Source organism: Manacus vitellinus, unplaced genomic scaffold (assembly GCF_001715985.3).
Source record: "Manacus vitellinus isolate BGI_N305 unplaced genomic scaffold, ASM171598v3 scaffold_27_pilon, whole genome shotgun sequence".
Classification (NCBI taxonomy): Eukaryota; Metazoa; Chordata; class Aves; order Passeriformes; family Pipridae; genus Manacus; species Manacus vitellinus.
This window is the reverse complement of record NW_021940039.1, coordinates 4877958-4900855: the sequence shown is the minus strand read 5'-3', so window position 1 is coordinate 4900855 and position 22898 is coordinate 4877958. Positions and strand designations below refer to the sequence as shown.

Below are 22898 nucleotides of genomic sequence, written 5' to 3'. Positions count from 1 at the left end.
TGACTGCTGCCATCCCAGGGAATTTCTAATAGAGATTTACTCATCCCAAGCCTCTCATTTCTCCATTTTGTGACATTTTGCAAAGTTCAGGTTTACAAAATAAGCCAGTGCACACGAGAGAAGCTCCAGCTGTTATTTATGCTGCACATCCCATTCCCCCTCCATGGGGTCTTTTGCCCCATGGGGAGCAGAGTTGGGGGTTAGGCTGGCAGCTGCTCTCTCCTCCCCTCTGCCCAAGAGGCTGCTAGTTTTGACAAGGAGCACCCCATCACCCCAGATGTCCCTTCATCTGTGTGCTGGGAGAGTGGCAGAGCGTTGTGGCTGTGCCCTTTGAAATACTCCTGGTATTGTGCAGCTGAACCTGCCTCCAACCCCCATTCCAGTCCCAGGGTAAAGGATGGGATGGGAGAGGGAATTGGTCACAGTCTAGGGGCAGACCAGGTAGGGCTGCTGCAGTTTTGGGTTGTGATTTGGGATGCTGAGCTGCTCTGCTTTTAAAAATAAGCTTGTGCTGAAAGCTGGCGGGGAGCGCGGGTGCGGAGGCAGCAGCTGCCAGCAGAATCCCATTAGTGTGCCACAGCCTCCCAGGTCTCAGCTGTGGGCAGAAAAGCCCTTTTTGGCAAATCACCTGTGGTAGGAGCTGCCCACTCTGTGAGAGAGGCAGCCTGTGTGCCAAAAGCCAGGGATGGGGAGAAGGTGTCCATCCCAGAGCCTTGTCCCTCCACGACACAAAGTGGTGGCCAGTGCCTTTCTGACCTGCTCCTGTTTAACCTGAGCCCAGCTCCCATCGGTGCTGGGACCTGGGGCAAACCCCTGAGTGACCAAACTTCCTTCTCCTCCTCTTCCCCAGGAAGGCACTGGCCATTCTGTGTTCACCAGTGCTACAGCAAGGTCAGCTCATCCCTTCTGGAGAAGGTTCTGCTGGAAACCAGGGTGTGCCCATCTCAGAGTATCACTCCTTATGCAAGTGGAGTCAAGGACGCCAACCCAGGTCCCACACAGCTCCATGGGGTGGATGGGGCAGGTGAGTGCGTGGTGGCACCCAGTCCTGTGCACCCTGTTGAAACCTGGCCGTGCTGCCAGCCTGGAGCTGGGCTGTGGGAGATGGGGGGCTGTGGGAGATGGGGGGCTGTGGGAGATGGGGGGCTGTGGGCTCCGGCACACCTCGCTCCTGCCCCACGCCTGCCTTGTCAGGTCTGATCACGAGAAGGATCAGTCGGCCCTGCTCCTCGCTCTCCCGATTTAATTAACGGGCCTTTCATCTCTACCCTGAAGGAATCTGCTATCTTCTGTCTTCTTAATTAACGTTCATTAAGCAAATCAGAAGAACATTTTCTCCTCTCCGCCTCCACGGCTTTTAACCCTTGCAGGGTTCCAGGTCCCCCCCATCCCAGGCTCCTGGGCAGGTTGGTGTGTCATCACAGACTTGGTCACCACATCTCTGCCACGCTTGGACCAAAGTCCTGGGGCAGCGGGTGAAGTCTCTCCAGGTACAGAGAGCTTCAGGTGAGGTTGGGCTTTGCTACACCAGTTGGGCTGGGGGCAAATCCCAGCTCTGATCACTCTTAGGACACTCTTGTTCAAGATCATCCATATCTCTGGAAGACAAGGGGTTTCCATATCCAGCCTTAGCTCTACTTCATATCCAGGGGTGAAGTTCACCCATGGCACAGGTGATGCATCTGTGCTTGAAGGTTTTGCTGTGAGGAGCCACCATCCAAACCTGGTAGGAATCACAGTGCAAGGAAGGTGTGTCCTGTGGGGGCTTCTCCTGCCATTCTCTTGCAGAGTAACATTAGATGTGAAGGGGAATCTCCTTGTGCAGGCAAGAGGCACACTTGTGCCCAGCATCTGACAAGATGAGGGGCTCGTTCAGCCCGGGGTGCAGCTGAATCCATCTAGGGATGTGCAGCTCTCACTGCAGCTGCAGCATTACCACTGCTGAGCACAGCAGTGTCACCACCAATTGCCATCAAGCCCTGGCCCTGTGGGCCATCCCCCCATGCTGGGTGGGCTGTGCTGGAGGAGGAGGTGAGGTTGGGATGCTCATCAGCTTTGCCTGAATCCACTGTACATCCCATGGGCACAGACCGAGCCCCCACTACATGGTCTCATCACTCTCTAACATGGACCCCTGTGCAAGAGGGGATGAGCTGGGCAGGGAAATCATCTCCTCTGCGTGTGTAACATCCAAGGAGGAGGAAGCAAACCCATGACACAAGAGAGCATCTCCTTGCCTCAGCAGCAAGTGGAAAGCAAAACATCTGGAAAGCCTCATCCCTGCAGAATGCAAATCTGCTTAAAACTGGTGGCAGAGATGTGCGGGGCAACTCTTGAGCTGAAAACCCTTCTCCTTCTCCCTGGAGGTTGACAGTGTGTTTGCCACTGGCCGCCCATTCCCAGGCAGCTGCTGCAGAGCTCCTCAGTGCTGGGAAATTCACCCTTCCCAGCGGAGCTGGCTCTGGCTGTCAGAGCCTGGGTCAATATATGATAATGGGGTTTTGAAACGGCGCTGCTGCGGGAGCCACTGCCCAGGACTCTGATTCACAGCTCCCCTCCGGTGCTTTCTCCCGCAGTGTGTACGGGGAAGGAGAGTAAAATAAATAAGAGTGGAAGGGAAGGGGAAGAAGGGAGCTTAAATTATAAATGAGAGCTAAGTTTCCAAGGCCCCTGTGGGCAGCTCAGTGAAGCAGCGTGGGAGTCAGAGGCAGCGCTCCCCCTGTGCACCCCTCTTTTGCAAACACACCTCCTGTGGAGTGTGGGGCAGGGTCTGCCCAGGGGCATGGCACTGTGCCAGTCTGCCTCTCCCCCTATTTGCTGTCACCCTCCTGCCCCCATGAGTCAAATCTGGAAGGTGCCGTGGTCCCCAGAGGGATTCCCTTGGCACAGACTATAATTAGGATTAGCTGAGAGCTGTTAATGAGGCATGGTGATGATTGGGTTTTGCTACCCCATGGAGATGCCTCCACAGGGATGTGCCCTCACCCTGGTCAAGGGGACTGGGCTGGTCCATGGCAGCAGGCAGAGATGGGACCCCCACTCGTGGGTGCTGGTGTGGAGGCATTGAAGGGAGTGTCACAGACCCACAACCCAGCCAGGCTGGTGTGAGTACAGGAGCATTGGCATCCCATAAATCAGTGTCAGGGGAGAAGAGGGTGCTGGGTCTGCTCCAAAGCCTTTCGCTAACCCCTTTTTGATTTTAGGGCTGCAAGAAAAGTGGTGACCACCACCAATTTAAGAAAAAAAGCTACAGGTGAGGCACGTTCCTGGGGCTCATTCCTGGGGCTGAGAAATGGAGGAGCTCTGCTCCATCCACGCAGCTGGAGGTGCAAATCCCCCATCCCCAAAGCAACGGGGCCGGGATGTATCCCACTAGAGGGTCCTATCCTGCCCATCCCCACAGCCTGAGGACCAGGATGGCCTGCGGTGATACCAACCCCACAGCTCTGGCTCACAGACGAAGATTTCGACATTCCCAGCAGCTTCCACAAGATGGACCTCGGAGCGAGAGGAGGTGCCGGGTAAGGGGACCCGTCCCGTCCCATCCCACCCTGTCCCGTCCCATCCCATCCCGTCCTGCCTGCTCCCGCCTTGCCATCGGGAGGAGGCTCAGAGTCCAGCCAGGCGAGCCCCGGCATGGCACGGCCTCCTGGGCTCTGCCTGCTGGCCCTGCTGGCCCTGGGGCTGGGGGCGGGGGGCTCGCCCGCCTGCCTGGACCCCCGGGGGCAGCCCCGCCGCTGCATGCCCGTCTTCGAGAACGCCGCCTTCGGCCGGGCCGCCCGGGCCACCAACACGTGCGGGTCGCCCCCGGAGGACTATTGCCTGCAGATGGGCACCCGCCACGACAGCGCCCTGTGCCACCGCTGCGATGCCGCCGACCCCCGGCTCCACCACAACGCCTCCTTCCTCACCGACTTCCACAGCCAGGAGGAGAGCACCTGGTGGCAGAGCCAGTCCATGGCCTTCGGCATCCAGCACCCCAACTCCGTCAACATCACCCTCCACCTCGGTAAGTGCCAGCAGTGATGTTGGTGAGGGGCACCGGCTGCGGGGGCACCGAGATGTGGGTGCAGAGATGGGGGGGAAAGGGTGGATGCTCCTGCATCTGGTAGCTCTTGGTGCCGGTGCTGAGTTAAGGACAGGAGCTTCCCCAGGTCTTTTAGGGGGTGCAAGGAGGGAGGTGCCCTCTGCAAAGCACCGAAAGGACTCAGGGAGGGTCTGCCCTGTCCATCAGCCCTGGTCCTTCATGGGATGAAGATGCCAGCGGCTATGCCTGCCTGTGCTGTTTCCCAGACTCCCAAGACTGGGGTGCCTGCCCTCCTTTTCATCCCCAGCTGCGTTTTACTGGTTATGGAGGTCTGTGGAGCAGGAGATAGGTGGTTCCTACCCCTGGGAGAGCTTTGCCCAGGACGAGTGAGCACCACGGGTGCCAAGCCCCTGCCGTTTCACCCCTGCATCGCTGAGGGTGCCCAGTATATCTCGGGGTGCAGAGCTCTGCACACATCGTGCAGTCCCAGTAGGTTTCCCCAGCTGGAATCCGCCCCTCTGTGTTTTAAATACTGTGCAAGCCGCCTGCTTGGAGGGTACTTAAAACCCACGGGGCATGCCTGGCATTTTAAAAAGGTTTTATAACATTTTCCTACCATCTAAACTATCCTGGCTGTTGGCCAGCGCTGTAAAATCTTCATTCTCTGCAGTCTCCTGCCATCTGCATGCCGAAGGGGGGTAGTGGAGGGGCTGCGGCTAGAGCTGGTAAGGGGACAGCCCAGCGAGGTAAGGGGACAACTGAGTGTTGGTGTGGCCCAGAGCCGTGCTGGTGGCACCCAGGCTGGCTGGGGTCGCCGGGGCCGTGGAGGGTCCGTGCCTGCCCCGGCAGTGACGCGGGCTCTGCCCGGCTGGGCGGAGGTCGCCGCTTTCCCAGCCCCCTGCGAGCGGGAGGACATCTGGTCCTGTCCCCGGGCCGGGGCTGGGCTCCCCGCCGGGCATGAGAAGCGATGCCGCAGGAACCTGCCATCCCTGCTCCCGCTCCTGCCAGCCCTGTCCGAGGGGATCTGCCGGCCTCTTGTCCACTGTCAGATTGCCCCGAATCTATCTGTGGGTGTCCTGGGGCACAGACCACCCGAGTGCAGCCTGTGTGGCTGAGAAAGTGCCACCAGGCGAGTTTGTGGCCACCAATCCCAGCTTGGCGCAGCGACATGTGCGGGCTCCACAGGCCCCGGGGCTTGCTTCCCAGTCTCTGCCTTTCTTTCAGCTCTTTCCTGGCTCGTCTGTGGTCCCTGTTGGACCCTGCACTCGGGTTTCCTGTGAAGTCCAGTCCCTGTGCCCACCCTGCTGTGTCTATGTTAACACAGCCAAGGCTATAGAATTACACCAAGCTCATCTTCCAACCCAGTCCCTGTGGCCCTTCCTGAGCTGGAGCATTTTCTGCAAATGTCCCCTTCTCCTGCATGGCTCCTACATCTTGCTGTGCTAAAAAGTGCCATTTTGGTGCTTGGCACATCACTGTCTGACTTTGCCAGAGCTGCCAGGCCCTGTTTCTGTCCCAGCTGCAGACCTTTTTATTGCTGCCTTAATGCTTTCACTTGGGTTAAGAAGAAAAAGCCCAACTGGCCCTGCAGCCTCCCCAGAATGAGTCCTTGCTCGTGAGCTCCACCGGGTAATGGGGTGTTTTAACCCCTGCAACGTGTCCCCTCAGCCTGCTTGTCTTGCTCAGACACACGTCATGTAGGTTCTCCAGAGTGGTTACCTGGGGAGCTTATTAAATAAGATATGGAATGAATTGGACAGGAGCTGTGTTTACCTGCGTGCTGTTGATTGGCGTTAACTAGATTATCCTCCTTTAAACCTCTCTTCCCTGGGAGATTTCAGCCGTGCCGTTACAGTGCACTGGACTCAGAGCAGGTCGATCATCCCAAGTGTCCATGGCTCCTGCACTTGCTCTGTCAGGGACGTCAGGGAGGAACCCAAAATATCCATGGCTTGTGAAGGCAACAGACACCAGGGCTCCTCAGGAAGCTCCCTGAATGTCAATGGCTCATTTTGGAGTGTCTAGATCAGGCAGCATCCGTGTCTGTGACTCTGCCTCTGATTTTCCTGTGGGACGGGAGCCCAGTGCTGAGGTTTTGTGGGGCTGGAGGTGGCTGGGGACATGTAAGCAGTGCGACTGTCCCACAGGCTTCTCTCCAAAATCCTCTTGGAGCCCCCAGTGCTGTATGAGCTGCAGTTCAGGCTCCACGGGAAGCAAGGGAACACTTTGTTCAGGTTTTTCTAAGTAGAAATCGGCTGATTGAAAAACCTGTCTAGAATAAGCACACACTCCCTCAGGATGATTCCACAGGGAAGTGAGTCTCCTCCATCCCGGCTGGAGACATCGAAATGGGGCTCCCCCAGCCTAGCTGACCCCTCCTCTCGAGTGGAGCCGCTTGGGGCAGAGGCTGTTTATTGACACAGCACTGAGCTCCCTTCCTCTCCCAGAGGAAACAGCTCTGGGAGGTGATGGCCCTGACCTCTCTGTTTTGGTAGACATCCCCCCTGGGACCCTGCTGTCTGGGAACCGGCGCCTGCCAGGCGTCCCCCCCCTTGCTCGGGGTGCAGGACAAGGGCACCCCTGCTGTCATGAGCCTGGAGGGGTCCCAGAGGGAGGGGAGAGGCACAGGGGAGCGTGGTGATGGTGGGACAGCCTGGCTGCAGACCCTTCTTGGCCCTCGTCACCTCCGGGTGGGCTGGAAGCGGGTCTGTCCCCAGCTCCAGGCACTCAGCCGGGTGCTCCCCGCATCCCTGATGGGATGCAGCTGCTTTTCCCAGCGCTGGTAGCCGACTGCCTTGGCTCCCCCGCAGCAGTCGCAGCGCATACGCGACAGTATTCATATGGGCCCAATTAAAGGCTTGTTTTCCTAGTCCCAGAATAACCCCTATAACATTCCCAACTCATTATCTTTTCAAATAAAGCCAAAACCTTGCAGCTAATTGTTTTGTGCTGTCAGGAGTGGTGCTGTTATGGAGCAATCCAGGCTTTGAGCTGGTCCTTCATCTCTGGCAATTAAGAGGGTCTGATGTTCACTTTGGTGTTTTCTCTTCTCCTTTCTGCTAATTCTTTCAAGTGCTTTCAGAGCTCGCTGGCTGCCCCAGGGATTGGTGGCCTCTCTTTGTCTTCATCCCAGCAAACATGGCAGCAAGGCTGGGTCCTGGCACGCAGCTCCCTGGGAATCGCTGGGAAAGGGATTGGCCTTGACCCTTTCCAACTCTCCATCCCTGTGGCACTGCCCTGGGGACGCTCTCAGTGCTGTGGGCCTGACTCTCCTCCCTGCTGCTGGATAGAGCCTGGATTTGCAGTGCCTCCTTGCCCATACAACCCACCAGTGCACCCACTCAAGGGGTGGGCGTTGCATTGGGGTGAGAACCAGTTTGGAGCTGGATGGAGCTGCACCATGGAGGAGCTGGTTAAGGGCAGCTGGATGGTGATTTCTTCTCTTCTGGCTGTGGTGTGGAGAGGGAGACAATGCAGTAGGAGCAGCGGGATGTCAGCAGCTGTGCAGGATGGGGCACTGGGGTAATTTAGGCTGGTGGTGCCCATCAGGAGGCCTGGAGAGGGTCACAGCACGGTGGGTCTGTCCACAGGCAAAGCCTACGAGATCACCTACGTGCGGCTGAAGTTTCACACCAGCCGCCCTGAGAGCTTCGCCATCTACAAGCGCAGCCACGCCGGGGGGCCCTGGGTGCCCTTCCAGTACTACAGCGCATCCTGCCAGAAGACCTACGGGAAGCGGCCGCGGCAGTACCTGAGGCCGGGGGAGGATGAGCAGGTGGCCTTCTGCACCGATGAGTTCAGCGACATCTCCCCGCTGAGCGGGGGCAATGTGGCCTTCTCCACCCTCGAGGGACGGCCCAGCGCCTACAACTTCGATGGGAGCCCCGCGCTGCAGGTGCTGCCAGGGCGGGAGGGGGTGGGTGTATGGAGCCCCGGGGACTGAGAGCACTATTGCACCCACGTGGGGTAATAGCACCGGTGATGCCCAGCATCCCTGTATGGAAAGGTGCAGGATGAGTCCCAGCTGGGAGCTGGTGGCCCCGACCCCTTGACAAGGTGCATTTCCTGTGTCCCCTGCAGGAGTGGGTGACAGTCACTGACCTGCTTATCTCCTTGAACCGGCTCAACACATTTGGGGATGACATCTTCAAGGACCCCAAGGTGCTGCAGTCATACTACTACGCTATCTCTGACTTCTCAGTCGGTGGCAGGTGAGGGGCAGCCAGATTGGGGTGAGGGCAGGAGTATGGGGACCTTCCTGGGGCTGTGGGGCTGGGGCAGCTGCTCCACACCAGTCTTATTTGAACTGTGGTTTTGGGAAACCTGCCCAGATGTGGCTTCCTCCATATGTAAACCAGAGCTGGAAATACAGAGATGGGTGATAAAACCTGGAGCCTCCCCAGTTGTACAGGAAGGTGGTCTTTGTCTTTTCCCCACAAACTCTTCTGCATGTTCCACCAGCTTTATTTGCTTTGTCCCCTCCCAGCCCTATGGCTTTAAATGACACTGGGGCTTGTGTTGCTCCTCCTGTGGCCCTGCTGGTCCCTGGGCATGGCAAAAGGGGTCCCTGTGGTTCTAGTGGAGCCACAGCCTGAGGCTGCTGAGGCTGGTGGAGGAGCTTGGAGTCAGCACGGACACAGTCCGAGAAGCTGGAGCAGCTGCCTGTGGGAAGGGGGAGCTGATGTGGGTCAGAGATGCAGTAGGCACCCACTCGGTGCTGCCCATGGGCTGTGCTGCACGTGCCCTTCCCTAGCTGGGACGAGTGGGAAATTTCTCCACCCTGGAGGGAGCTGTCTGCCCTGGGCAGCAGGGCTGGGACTGCTCCCAGCTGCTGTCCCACGCTCGGGGTCAGCAGATGGAGCTGGTTAGCACAGGCCACCCTCGGCGTGTGACCTTCCGACTGGCCAGACTGGGATCAGCTCGGGGACACCATGGGCGGCCTCAACACCAGCACAGCCTCGAGCTGCTTTCACCCCGTGGCCGGCCTGGCAGGGCCACACACAACCTGGCCACTGTCCCACTGCCACCACTGCCCACACGGAGCTCAGAGAGGCTCCCCCGTGCTGGGGTTTCCCCACAGGTGCAAATGCAACGGCCACGCCAGCGAGTGTGCGCCGGACGAGGCCGGGCAGCTGGTCTGTGTGTGCCAGCACCACACGGCCGGCGTGGACTGCGAGCGCTGCCAGCCCTTCTACCAGGACCGGCCCTGGGCACGCGGCACCGCCGAGGCTGCCAACGAGTGTCTCCGTGAGTATCGCTCGGGCTGTCCCTGTGGTCAAGGTGTGTGGCCATACTGGTGCTGCATTGGCTCATCCGGAGGCTCCTGCCCTTCCTGTACAGGAAGAGAGCACCTGCTTGTAAGGGAGGGAGGGTTTGCACCCCAGGGCTTCCCTTCACAGCATCACCCTGTGGATTCCCCATTCTCTCACCCCGTGAGCGCAGCCATCTGCCCCGTGCGTGGTGCTGAACCCGCCTCTGCTTCCAGTGGCAGAAGCATTGCCGAAAGCTCACACTGCTGAGCCAAGCGGCCCCTCCGGCTCATCTGACCCCACAGGAGGTTGCTGTGACCCCTGGGTGAGCCCTGTGCCCCGCAGGTGCTCACCCCCTCTCCTGCCTTCCCCCCAGCCTGCAACTGCAGCGGCCGCTCCGAGGAGTGTTTGCTACGACCGGAGAGCTGTTCCGGCGCAGGCGGGCAACGGGCGGCACTGCCGCCACTGCCGCGACAACACGGCGCGGGCCCCACTGCGAGCGGCTGCCTGGCAGAACCACTAGCCGCTGGGAGCCACAGGCAGCCTGCCAGCCCTGCCACTGCCACCCCGCAGGTGCGTGGGGCTGTGCCCAGCTGGGCTGCAGCTGCACAACCCCTGTCCCAGCTGGAGTTAGCTGGGAGGGATGGTTTTGCTGGGTTCTCCCTTGCTCGAGGTTTACACATTTGCTCCCACCCTGTGTCTCTGTTGAGTCTGTCCTGTTGAGCCTCAGGGCTGGCCGGGGTCCCCACAGGCTCCCTGCAGCCCCAGTGTGACAACTCGGGGACCTGCCTCTGCAAAGCCAACGTGACGGGATGGAAGTGTGAGCGCTGCAAGGACGGCTACCACAGCCTCAGTGAAGGTGGCTGCAGGTGAGGAGGAGCCTGGCCCTGGGCAGGAGCAGCGGGATGGAAGCAGGGCTCACCTCATGCCTTCATCTCCATCCAGACCTTGCACCTGTGACCCAGCGGGCAGTGTTGGGACCTGCGACCAAAACACAGGGCACTGCACCTGCAAGGAGAGGGTGGAGGGGCACTTGTGCAACAGGTAAGCACCACGGCCCTGGGATGGGGACGGGACTACTGTCTCTTTCCAGTCTGGGATCAGTGACAGGACTTGGTGGCAAGACTGTGGGGCTGCATCCCTCTGGACCTCTGGGACCGGGTACAAAAGGAGCTGCCACCAGTGTCCCACCCTGGGTTCCCTGCAGCTCTGCCTGCCCTGTGCTACCTGCTCCCATTTCCTCCCTGTGCCCAGGTGCCAGCCAGGCTGGTTTAATCTGCAGCCCCACAACCCCATTGGTTGCACCAGCTGTTTCTGCTACGGCCACTCCACCGCTTGCACAGCAGCCGATGGATACGAGGAGACTCACATCCGCTCCAACTTCAGCCACGGTATGACCACTAAGCCCTGGGTGAAACAGAAGGCACAGATGTGCCACCTCTAGCCAAAAAAGCTTGGGAAGGGTTGGGCTGAGCACTCCTCTTGGGGCTGAGCATTCCCCTTTATGGCTAACTAGTGGTGATGGCCAGTGGGGATTTTCTCTGGCTTGCCCCTATTTTACTGTTAAACCTTTGCTTTTGCCCCCAGCTTCATGGGGATGGATGGGCTCTCCCTGGCTCCTCATGGTATACCTCCATGTCAACCTGCTCCTGGGGCTGTGCATGGCTCAGGGAGGGTTGTGGGGCCAGGCATGGCTGCCCCACAATACCAGTGACCGCAGGAGCACTAAAAACAGCTCAGAAAGTTAAAATCTAAAAGGATGGAGCCTGCTGTGAACTTTCCCCTTTATTCCCTCCTCTCCCCACTCTCAGCTGGTATGTGGCAGGGTGGCTGGGAGAGCAGGATGGGGTGCTCTTTGCCTGGCTGCAGCCAGGGCTGTGGTGGCAGGGCTGGATGTGTGCGGGATGCTCGGGGAAACCCTGCCATCTGCCGCGCATCCCGGCGTGTGCAGCCCTGCTGCAGGGACACCGCAGCCCTCACCGCAAGTCCCCGCTCACCAGGACTCCCCCCCTGCACCTTGCAGGGATGAGCACCCATGGCAGGCACCCCCTGTCTGCTTCGCCTGTCCCCTGCCGAGCAGATGGATACGAACCCGCCAGGCACGGGTTGATCCTGATTGCAATTAAGCCACGCTGCCAATTGCTGTACTGCTGGAATGTCTTCCACAGCCTTGAAACAGAGCCAGGCTTTAAATCAAGTCCTTTTTTCCACCCTTTACACAGCTAATCTAGGGCTTTTCCTTTTGGGACTGGTTTAGCAAAGCCCTGGGCTGAGATGTAGCCATGACACTCTCCTAAAGCCCCACTCCCCAAAGCGCCCCCCAGTCTACAGTGGAGCTGGATCAGATGGAATTTTCCTGTCCTGGGTGAAAGAGTCCAAACTGGGGATGATTTGATAGCTGAGCACAACCCACTTGAGAACTGGGAAGGGATTTCCAACTGTTTGTCCTGCAGGGCTAGAAGAAATAACCCTAGAGAATGGGGGAGAGTTTAACTGGCTTCTGAAGGAAACCAACTTAATGCAATTATGCCCCATCTCTCTCTGGGTTTCTCCAGCATCTCTCCCCAGGCTTCCTGCACTCTCCAGCCCACAGTAATGTTAGCAATGCAGCACAGGCAGGGAGGCAAAAGTTTAAAGATAATAACTTCCTCCAAATCTAAAAAAAATAAACAGATAGGGGCTGGCTAGGGCCACCCTCTAGTGCATGAGAGCACAGAGCCCGAGTGGAACAGGGTGTTACAAAGTGCTGGCCCCTTCCAAGACCCTGGAGAGCCTGGGGAGGAGGGACACAGCCCCTGAAAGCAGCACCTTACTGGTGCTCCCTTTGGTGAACATTTCCACTGTGTGCTGTCACACAGGGCTGGAGGGCTGGGCTGCCACAGCTCCAGGCACCACAGACCTGCCCCTGCGCTGGGCTGGCGGGGAGATCTTCACCGAGTGGGATGGAGAGGAGCCGGTGGATTTTCGTGCACCAGGTACTGTGTGTGCTGGGTCCCTGGGGTGCTGCTCTGCCGTGAGGACCCCCTGGTACTCTCATGGGGTGTCCCACTGCTATGCTGCTGTGTGAAGCACTGGGCTCTACTCCAGAGCTGAGCATATTTCAATAATACAAGGTGGTGGGGAGGTTTGGAACAGTGGATCTGCCTGGGAGGGCAGGTTGGAGCTGGCACTGCCCTAGGAGGGTGATTCTGGCTCCTGATGATGCTCGTGGGAATAGGACTTTCACCAGCAGAGCTGGTTCCTGCACGTCCTACAGACTTTGCTCCTCTCTCCCTTTGCAGAGAAGTTTCTGCAGAACCAGCGCCTCAGTTATGGGCAGCTCCTGTCCCTGCTGTTGGGAGTGGAGAACAGGACAGGGACAGAGCTCGGGATGCCTCTGCTCCAAGTCCAGCTAGTTCTGGAGGGTGAGGGGATGGAGATCACCATGCCCAGCAGCAAGAATCAGCCCCAGCATGGAAAGCAAGCTGTCGCCTTCAGGTACCTGTCACAGTGCTTTGGGGAACCTCAGTGGGGTTTAGGGCAGAGTGTGTCTGATCTTGTCTGGGCTGCCCTTTGCTATGGGGTTCAGCCCCACTCTCTGCCCCCATCAGGGATTTAACTGTGCTCCCATTGCTGTGCCTGGGTCCCAGCCAGGGAGCCAAGCTGTCCTGCAGCACGTGGCTCTAAGACTGGCCCTGTCCTTGCTCCCGTGCTCCTTCTCCAACAGGCTGCACGAGGCAGAGGAGGGTGCAGAGCCTTTGCTGTCAGCCTTCAGCTTCCAGCGCCTGCTCTCCAACCTGACCGCCCTCCGGCTCCGTGTGAGCCGCGGCCCCGTGCGAGGTGGGTGGTTTACACTCAACATTCCCACAGGGACCAAGCTGGGATGAGCCGGGGACACCAAAGCAGCAGCAGACTCTCATGAACGAGAGGCACTGCAGGGGGTGTGTTGGAGCAGGGGCTGGCTCCTCTCTGCGAACACCCCTGGGCTCTCCAGAAGGTGTTTTGCCGTCTCCTATGCCTGTCTGGAGCACTTCCAGGCAGGAATTAGAGAACCGAGCATGGGATGTGCCATCCCATCCTCAGGCCGCTCTCCCCTCTCGCAGGCAGGCTGTCCCTGAGCGAGGTCCAGCTCACATCTGCCAGCCCTGGGCTGGGGACCCGGGCGGGCTGGGTGGAGGAGTGCACGTGTCCCACGGGCTATGCCGGGCAGTTCTGCCAGTCCTGCGCGCCCGGATTCAAGCGGGAGATCCCCTTCGGAGGCCCCTTCGTCAGCTGCGTGCCCTGCGCCTGCAACCAGCACGGGGACTGTCACCCCCTCACAGGTGTGCACCTCCCAACCCCTCCACTCACCCCATGCACGAGGGACAAATCCATGTCTGTGCTTGTTCTGAAACCGTCGGTGGGGTTGCTATACCCAAAATTTGCAAGTCGAGTTGCTTGTAGGGACTGGGTTTGTAGCTGCAAAGACAGAGATAATTAATGAAGTGCAATAACGGTGGTAACTTATAATGAGAGGGGCATTTTTCATGGCACTATATGACCTTTAAGGAGGAGAAGGGAAGGGTGCTCATCCTCAGAGGAGTGTGGGAGCAGAGGTCAAGGCAGCAGAGAGGCAGAGGATTTTGCCAGGCTGGGTCTCACAGGCAGCATTGCTGCCCGATGGGTGGAGTAGGACTGGGCACAGCCCTGGAATCTGTAAACTGGGGGTCGACCTGAGCAGAGAAACAAAGAAAAGAGCAGGAAAACACATCAGTGCCAGGCTTGTGGGAAGACACGGGAGGAGCTGGCCCTTGTGCTGCCAGCCTAAGCCCTGTTCTGCCTCCAGATCCAGCTCAGAGGTGTGTGACTGCAGCAGGGACTGCAGATGAAGGGAGGAAAAAGCCAAAGCAAAGTCTTTGGGGCAGTATGGCTGTGTCTGGGGTGGTTCACAGGGTGCTGTCACTCACCTCTGCTGCCAGACAAAGTGTCTGGGTGGCTTTGGATGGGGAAGGGGAGCAGGATTGCAAACAGCTGCCATGGAGCTTGAGGTGGCCGTGTGAATCCAACAGCCTTGCTGCTGTCAGCCCCAAGGAAATGCAGACCAGAGCCCTGAGGTGCTGTTGTGCTCCCCATCCCCTGCAGACAACAGCAGCTCCAACAAGTGCTGGAAAGAGCTTGGAAATACAATGATGCATTTGTTACCCGGAGATCCTGGATGGAGGGGAGCTCCTGGGGGTGGTGGCAGCTCTGCAAACTTGCCCTCATCTCACAGAGCCGGGGCTGGCGCCGCTGCACAATCCCCAGGGACGGGGCCAGGCTTTTGATGTCCTGGCCTGGGCTCTGCCAGCCTGCGCACTTCCTTTAGTTTATTTTCCCACTTCTTCCTGCCACCCGCTTTTCCTTTCTTTTCCTTTGTCTGACTGCCTGGAGGTGGGGAAAATGGAAAAAACACCCGTTCCCTCCTGCGCAACATTCACGGTATGACCTGACCCCACAAATTGTGGGGGAAAATCTTCCCTGTAGCTCCTCCTCTCCCTAGTGAAGCAGAGCATCTGCCTGGAAGTGGGGATTCCTTGAGCACCCTTCCTCATCCTTCTCCTCCTTCTCCTCCTCACAGCCGATTTCGGAAGGCTGACTCACCAGCTTGGATTGCCCTGGAGGAGATGCTCCCCAGTGGGTGCCGGGATGGCTGCTTGTGTTTTCCATGACAGGCTGGAAAGGACGTGTCTCGTTGCTGAGAAATGTGTTGTTGATTATGGCAGGCGCCGACAGCCTCCACACACACACTGATGGTGCTGCCTGTGCCAGCTCTGCCTTGTCCCTGCGCAGCTGTGTCCCCCTGTGTCCTCTCCAAAACCTTCTCCCTTGAGCAAGGACAAGGAAGGGAGGGAAAATGTTCTGAGCACTGGCTGGAGATGTGCAACCCCAGCATGGTCCTTTGGCTGGAGCTGCACATCCCTCTTGGCACCCTGTGTGCCACGCTCGGCGCTGGGCTCTCCATCCCTCCCGCGGTCCCCGCTGTTATTCGGGGCTGGGTTTTTGCAGACCCTCAGCTCTGTTTTTCTCCCCACAGGGCACTGCCAGTGTTTGCACAACACAGAGGGTCCCTCCTGCGAGCGCTGCAGCCCCGGGTTCTATGGCAACCCCTTCGTAGGGCGCTTTGATGACTGCAAGCCCTGCCCCTGCCCCGGAGGTTCACCCTGCACCGAGGTGCCCAGCAGTGGGGAGGTGGTCTGCACCCACTGCCCCCCGGGGCAGAGAGGTGAGGCTGGGGGTGGGTGGGCACGGGAGCTGTGGGCAGCACCGACACAGCCAAACCCTCCCCATCTATTCACCTTCCTCAGGGAAACGCTGTGAGCTCTGTGATGACGGGTTTTTCGGGGACCCCCTGGGACAGAGGGGGCCTGTGCATCCCTGTGAACCCTGCCAGTGTCATGGGAACGTGGATCTCAATGCCGTGGGGAACTGTGACCCCGTGTCTGGCCGCTGCCTGCGCTGTGTGTACAACACGATGGGCGAGCACTGCGAGAGGTGCCAGCCAGGCTTCTACGGGGACGCGCTGGCTCCCAGCCCTGCTGGGAAGTGTGCACGTACGTACAGTCCTGGGGACAGCTCACTTGCAGCCAAAATCCTCCCAGCAGTGGAGGCAGAGGGTGGAAAGGGGATGCCCAGTGAGTCTAGGGGGTGATGGATAGTCCAGGTTAGCCCCAAATGCTCTGGAATGGGGTTTGTCCTCTTTCTCCACTGCCATCCATCCCTGGAGAATCTCTGGTCTGCAGGGGCTCAGCCTCTCGAAGTCCTGTTTGATGGGGGGATGTGACTCTCCACATTGATGGCAGGGGATCCCAGCCCCAGTGTCCCATTCCCACAGTCCTGTCCACCAGCTCTGTGCTGGGATGTAGGTGCTATTTTGTCTCCCACAGCTTGTGATTGCAACCCCAGTGGCTCAGACCCGGGGCTGGAGGGCTGTGATCCTGTCACAGGCCAGTGCCACTGCCTCCCACACGTGACGGGCAGAGCCTGCGGGCACTGCCAGCCTGGCTACTACGGCCTGGAGCCCACCGTGGGGTGCAGGAGGTATGTGAGGCACAGCTTGGGGCTGCCAGGGGCAGGGTGGCCCTGACTCCCCGGCTCTGCTCTCTGCTCTTTGGGTCCATTGCCTGCTCATGTCCCCCCACTTCTCGTGCCAGCTGTGAGTGCCACCCGACAGGGTCGCGTGACAGCGAGTGCCACGCAGTGACGGGGCAGTGCTCCTGCCAGCCAGGTGTCACGGGGAGGCAATGTGACCGCTGCCACCACGGCTTCTTTGGCTTCTCTGCCAGGGGCTGCCGAGGTAACGGGGGTGGGGACTGCGCCTCGGTCCCTAAAGCAGGGCTGGCAGGCACAGTATGACACTTCTCTGCCGCTGCTGCAGCCTGCAACTGCTCCCCGCTGGGCTCCGTGACCCCACAGTGCCACGAGAACAGCACCTGCCTCTGCCACCCTGGCTTTGTGGGCTACAAGTGCGACCGGTGCCAGGCCAACTTCTTCCTCGACCCTCTGAGCTCCCACTGCCAGCAGTGTCCTGCCTGCTACGGGCTGGTGAAGGACAAGGTACAGCCCGTGCACTGCCAAGGTGGGCACAGCACCCCAATCCCCGCCCTGTCTTACTGTCCCCCCATGTCCCCCTGTATCCTGCTTGCAGGCTGACCAGCTGAAGGCCAGGCTGCAGGAGATGGAGGAATGGCTGCAGAAACCAGGCTGTAATGCCCACCCAGGCCAGTCTCTCATGCTGGGGGATGCACCCCGGGGAGATGGGCTGCCCAGCCCACACCTCCTGCAAGGTACAAGGGACACTCCTTTTCCCTATGTCCTGCAAGATATAGAGGACTCCTCTTCCCTCCACCATGGAGGAGCCCCATATGGCCCCTCTGGGTGCCCTCTGCTCCTGCAGGGTGGTGTGACATGCTGGGTGGGTGCAAGGAGTTCCCAGGTCAGTGCTGGACTCAGTGTGGGTGATGGGGTGACCCAGAGGGCAGCGCAGAGGGGGGGATATGCCTTTTTGGGTAGGACAGAGCACTGCAGGGATGCTTGCACCCATGAGGTTTTGGAGCAGGTGGTGATGGGTGCTACTGAGGGCTGAGCACCAACACATGGGTGCCTTTTGGGTGCTGCATATGTCTTCCCCTGTCTTCCCCTTTCCTTAGCAGGTGGGAGGGAGGGCGTGGGGCAGCCCCACAGGCAAGCAGGGAGCCCTGAGCACCTCTATGGACAATGAGCTGCTTGTGCTGCTCACAGGTGCCTGGGCCACCCTGTTGGCACAGCTGGGGCAGCTGGCAGGGGCTCTGAACACCGCACGAGGCCGTCTCACCAACGCCAGCCAGGCCACCAGCTGCTCTGGCCACGGATCCGCCAAGACCTGCATCCTGCTGTCCGAGATCGGGGCCGTGCTGCAGTCGGCACAGCAGGAGATCCTGAATGCTGCAGACACCCTGGCTACCACGGTGAGCTGGGCTCTGGGGGGGCTGCTGGCAGTCCTGGGGGGCAGGGGGATGTGCCCCCAGGACTGGTGGGGTGGGATGTGGATGTGACCAGCACAGTGGGTGAGCAGGGGTCTGTGTGGGTATAACCCTCCTTGCAGCTGAGTCAAGAGGAGCTATTTTTCTTGCCCCAGCCCTTTGAGAGGTTCTTGGTGCTGGGCTGGTGGGGCTTGAGAGTCCCTGCTCCTTGCCATGGTCTCACTGCTACTGTTTGCATTTTAAGGAGATTCCCCGGGAAATCCCTCAGCAGCCCACAAACTGGAGCCACTGGGCACTGGAGGCACGGGCTCTGTCCCAGAGGTACGGCTGCAACAAGCAGACGAGGTGTCTGCCCAGCCAGGGGTGCAGGGAGGCCAATCCTAATATCATGTCTCTGAGTGTCCTTGTCCCTGCAGCCACGAGGGCGCTGTTGCAGAGGTGGAAGCAGTGGTCAGGAGAGCGCTGCGTGCCTCCAACGCCAGCTCCGAGCTCCTGCGGAGTCTGCTGGAAGGGAATGCGACGAGGAACGCGCAGCGTGAGCTGGAGGCTGGGTGAGGGGCTGGCAGGGCACCACAGCTCCTTGCCTCTGGCCAGGTCCCTGTCACAGGACTCGATCACAGTGATTTGGCATCTGCCCAACAGGGACGTGCTGAGCCCTGTCAAAATCATTGCACCACAGTGTTGCCAAGTAAAAAGACAGGGTGCTCTATATTGTGGGTATTTCAGGGAAAACCCCCAGCCTTTTCTGCTACATCTGTGTCTGGAGCCAGATCTCCCTCCTTTGAGGGACCAGAGGGCCTGGGCTGACAGCAGCATCCTGTCCACATAGGTACGAGGAGATCCAACGGGCCCAGGAGGAGCTGGGTGTGGGCATGGAAGAGGCCAGGAGAGCTTTGGCAGCCATGCAACAGGCAAATGCAGACATGGCCAAGAAACTTCTGCAGGTGGCTGCTCTGGGGCAGGTGAGCAGCACCCAAGCTACGGCTGGTAAACCTACTCCCTGAGCAGTGCTGCCTCCTGGGCTGGGAGATGCTCTCATAGAGCTCTGGCACTCCTGACCCCACAGCAGGTACTGCCAGTGCAAGCTGGAGCCCTGGCACAGGACCTGGCAGTGCTGGAGCAGGCAGCAGCAGCCCAGGAGCTGTTGGCTCAGCAGGCTGTCGAGACATCCCGCACACTGGCAGCTGGATTGCGCCTGGAGCTGCAGAGGACTGATGGCTTTGAGCAGGTAATTGCTGCTCACTTGCATGGGGAGCCCCACCCCTGCTGCTCCAGCGACAGGAGGGACTGTGCCTACGGCCAGGGAAAGGATGTTTTGGGAGACATCTCCCCTTGGGCTCACGGGTCTCCCAAGGAGCTCACATGCCAAATGGGAGCTGGCTGAGACCCACATTTCTCAGCACTCCTCAGCCTCACTCCTTCCCTCTCCTCTCCCAGCTGCGGGACCGGGCTGGCTCTGCCCGTGACACGGCTACCTCGGCTGTCTCACATGGAAAAGCTGTGCACTCTGGTGCCAAGTCCCTCCTGGCCAGCTTGGAAGGTAAAAGGCACCAGTCAGAGCATGTCCAGCCACAGCTTGGCTCTCACCACACTGGCTCTGGGTACCAAGGGAGAAGGGGACAGTTTGGTGACAGCCAATTTGTCCCCACAGGCATGAGGAAGATGCTGCAGCATCGGAAAGGCCTGACTGCCCTGAGGAGGAGGATGGCCACTGTGCGGAACAGGGTTTTGGGGGATGCCCAGAAGAAGATTAAACAGGCAGAGAAGACACTGGGAAACTCCTTGTCCCTCTCCATCAGAGCCCAGAGGACAGCTGGAGAGGCTGAGAAAGTCTCTGAGGAGAGTGCCAAGGTCTGAGTGGGGTGTGGGGAACTGCTGGGCATGGCCAGGCTGGCAGCCACCACAGGCAGAGCCCAGTCCGCTGCAGGCAGGGCTGCATGTCCTCAGGTGACTGTCCCCACCTCCATCCCTTTGCAGAGGGCACAGGCTGTGCTGCAGGAGAGCAAACAGGCCCACAAGCATGCCAGACAGTTTGCCAGGCATGTCAACGAGACCCAGCGGGAGCTATCCCGACAGGAGCACATGGCTGAGAAGCTCAGGGGGGACCTGGAGGAAGCACACCAGGTGAGTTGGGTGCCCTTGGGCAGGTTGTGTCCTCTGGAGCCTGGACAAGCTTTGCCCACAACCCAAAGCAAAGGGAAAAACACAGCTTTGGGGATCCACAGTATGGGCAATGCCTTGGGGATGTTCCTGGGATCCCTTTTCCCATCCAACCAAGGGTCAACAGAGTCCCTGATCTGGGTTTCTGTCTCTTTTGAAAGGTGGGGACAGAGGTGAGTGAGATGGCAAAAAGTCTCCGGGAAGCCCGGGGCTCACTCATGTCGGACATCGAGACCCTGAACAACCTGCTGAGCAGCCTCGGTGAGACCCGGGTGGGAATGGCGTGCAGGTTCCCAGGGAAGGGCTGGGTCCTTGGGGGCCCGGGGCTCTTCTGATCACTGATGCTGGATCTCCTTCTCACCAGCCATCCAGGCTGAGTTGTGTGCTCTTTGGCTGAGATCAGCCATGGTCTCAGCAAAACTTCTTGAAGGTTCATGTCTTGAGGAAAACCCCCATGAAGAATGAATGTGTGTGCTCATGCCTGGTGTGGGGACACTGATCTCCCTTGGCACCTTCAGAAGGAGCAGGGCTGGGTTAAGGGCTCCCTTTGGAGCTGACGGATGTACTGGGCTGGGTTCACTCCTTGTTGCCGATTGGATTTGCTCCAGCTTCTCCCGCTTTGATCATCTGGGTACATTTCTGAGTACTCCAGGAGTCTTGCATCCAAGAAATTTTGCAAAAGGGTGGACATCACCCATTTGTAAGACAGACGTGCCCAGGCCCTGCCTGGAGCCACAGTCCTGTTTGCTTATCTGTGATCACTGGGAAGCTGCAAAGCCTCCATGCCCTGCTGCACCCGCTCCCTATAGCTTGCCTGGTGCCAAGGGTCTGAGCCCCTGGAGTATGTCCAGAACCTCTCCTGCCCAGCTGCCTGCTCTCATTCATGTCCTCTCCCCTTGTCCAGGCAACCTGGAGCAGGACATGGAGGTGGAGGCGGTGCTGAGTGCCGGGCAAGTGCAGCTGGAGCGGCTGTGGCAGCGCCTGGCCACGCCGGGCTCCCTGGCTGGCCAGCTCAGCCGGCTGCAGCAGGAGGCAGCCCGGCAGCAGGAGAAGATCCAAGCATTCGAGAGTGACTTGGCTGAGATCCGGGCCGACAAGCGGAACCTGGAGGATATTTTGCGGAGCCTCCCCGAGGGCTGCTCGAAGTGACTGGTTGCTGGCTGCTGCCCCATCCCCTCTGTGCCCCCCTGCACAGGGAAAGGCAGAGGGAAGGACACCCTGTGTTAACCAGCATCAATCCCTCCCACTGCTACTCACGCTGCCCTCCACAGAGTATCACACCCCAGGTCTTTATCTGTTACCAGTTCAGGCTCTGCATTCCGAGTGCTCTGCAGCAAGACTCCAGCCACCAGCTCCCCTTGGGATGGGGGGACAACCAGCTACCAGGGACCACCAACGTTTCTGTGCAGGATATTGAGCCATCACAGGGCTGGTTTCTCACCATGGAGTGAACAAAGAATCATCACAGATTTCCTCCATCTCTCCTTCCCCACCACAGCATGGCACACTGGGCAGGGAAAGCTTATCAAGTATGTAACATACCCAGGCTGTAACACCCAGCAGTCCCTCCTGCCCCAGGAGATGAGAGAGGCTCTCACCTGCTGCACAGTGCCTTGCAGTATCATGCTCATGTGCTGTGGTCATAGAGGTGCAGAAAGGAATCCTGGTGAAGCGAGGCAGAGAGCTGCTCACCCGAGGGCATACAACTTGTCTGCTTTCCAAGGAAAGGGAGGTTGCAGCAGGCAGGGATCAATTAACAAGCAGAAGCAAAGCTGGACCCTTACCCAGCTCCTGGCAGGCAGGTGGAACATCCTCTACCTGCTGCAGGGTAAGAGCAGGTCAGCTCTTGCTGTTCCCCTGCTCCAGGGTAGCACTACTGCTGCCTACAGCTCCTTGCGTCCTGTCCCATTCCTCCTGGCTTACTGGGTGCCACCAGGTCTTGCTTTAAACCAGCCCGACATCTGCAATCCCAGGGGCTGGATGGCACAGGCACCGGGCTGAGAGGTGGGAGAGCTGCATCACCCACAGCCCCACATAAGCACCTGCGCCCCCTCCCCACTGGGAGGAGCTGGCTGGTGGCACCAGGCTGTGCAGTCAGCACAGACTGGATGGGGAACAGCTGGACACCAGCTCCTGCCAGTGTCACTCCCACGAGGTGGCAGAGGTCGGTGGCTGTATTGCCTTTAAAGGAAAGGCATGTGTGTTCCCCTGTGCTCCCATGAGGGCTGGGCTGTGTGGCCACGCAGGCAGGTCCTGGCTCAGCCCACCCTGTGCTGGCTGTGCCCTGACTCCAGGTAGATGAAGTCATTCCCATAAGACCAAAAAAAAGTCCCCAGGCTGGAGCAGGTTTCACTTTTTAACCAGTTTTACCTGTGTTTTTTCTGCTCACAGTGCTGGAAATCAGGTTTGCTAAAGTCTTGTGTAATTTATGTAAAATTGCTGCCATAGATGTTGAATTCCCCCAGCAACATCTTCAGTGTGTCCCCAGCAACATCTTCAGTGTGCCTGAAAGGGACATGGGATTTTCGTACTGAGAACAAACCCTTTGCCTTCATAATTCTGCACAAAAGCTGCCCAAGGAGTGGGGTGCAAGAGCAGCGGGGGTGTAATGGCAGGGCGTCCCCTCCCTCTGCCCAAGAGCAGCTCTGGGAAAGCATAACCATAGAGCAGTGAGAGCACAGTGTGATCCGGCTCGGCCAGAGGCAGGGAGCCACAGCCACTTACTGTCTCCCTGGGAGGACAATTATACACCTCCGGTGAACACACAGATTTGCTGCTGTTACAGAAATGTCAAGCCTCTGCCGTGTGCCTGCTGCTGAAGATGTTCACGCTCCCTCCTGCTCTCCCCGGAATTCTGTGTTTTTAGCTGGCAACACCTGCCTAGAGTTGTATCCATTAAAAATCCTTAATATAACACACAGCTGCCCAGCCAGGGCATGCGAAGGTGAGAGGGCAAACGCTGTGCCTGCTCTTGCTGCTTTGAAAGAGCAGGGGCTGAAATGCAGC

The 22898-nt window shown here is 58.9% G+C and overlaps 1 protein-coding gene across 1 annotated transcript; it reads left to right on the top strand.

Moving 5' to 3' along the window:
* The first annotated feature begins 3636 nt into the window (after positions 1-3636).
* LAMC3 (laminin subunit gamma 3) lies at positions 3637-21635 on the top strand. The gene is given in 29 exon segments (XM_025895299.2): positions 3637-4009; positions 7618-7922; positions 8108-8238; positions 9108-9274; positions 9653-9684; positions 9686-9760; positions 9762-9849; positions 10028-10145; positions 10222-10320; positions 10531-10667; positions 12135-12251; positions 12558-12753; positions 12983-13102; positions 13363-13577; positions 15308-15496; positions 15579-15824; positions 16158-16311; positions 16425-16567; positions 16649-16827; positions 16919-17057; positions 17512-17717; positions 17977-18053; positions 18149-18283; positions 18562-18694; positions 18799-18960; positions 19170-19272; positions 19384-19856; positions 20054-20153; positions 20797-21635. Coding segments are annotated over 29 exon segments (4857 nt in total). The 3' UTR covers positions 21042-21635.
* The last annotated feature ends 1263 nt before the right edge of the window (positions 21636-22898 follow it).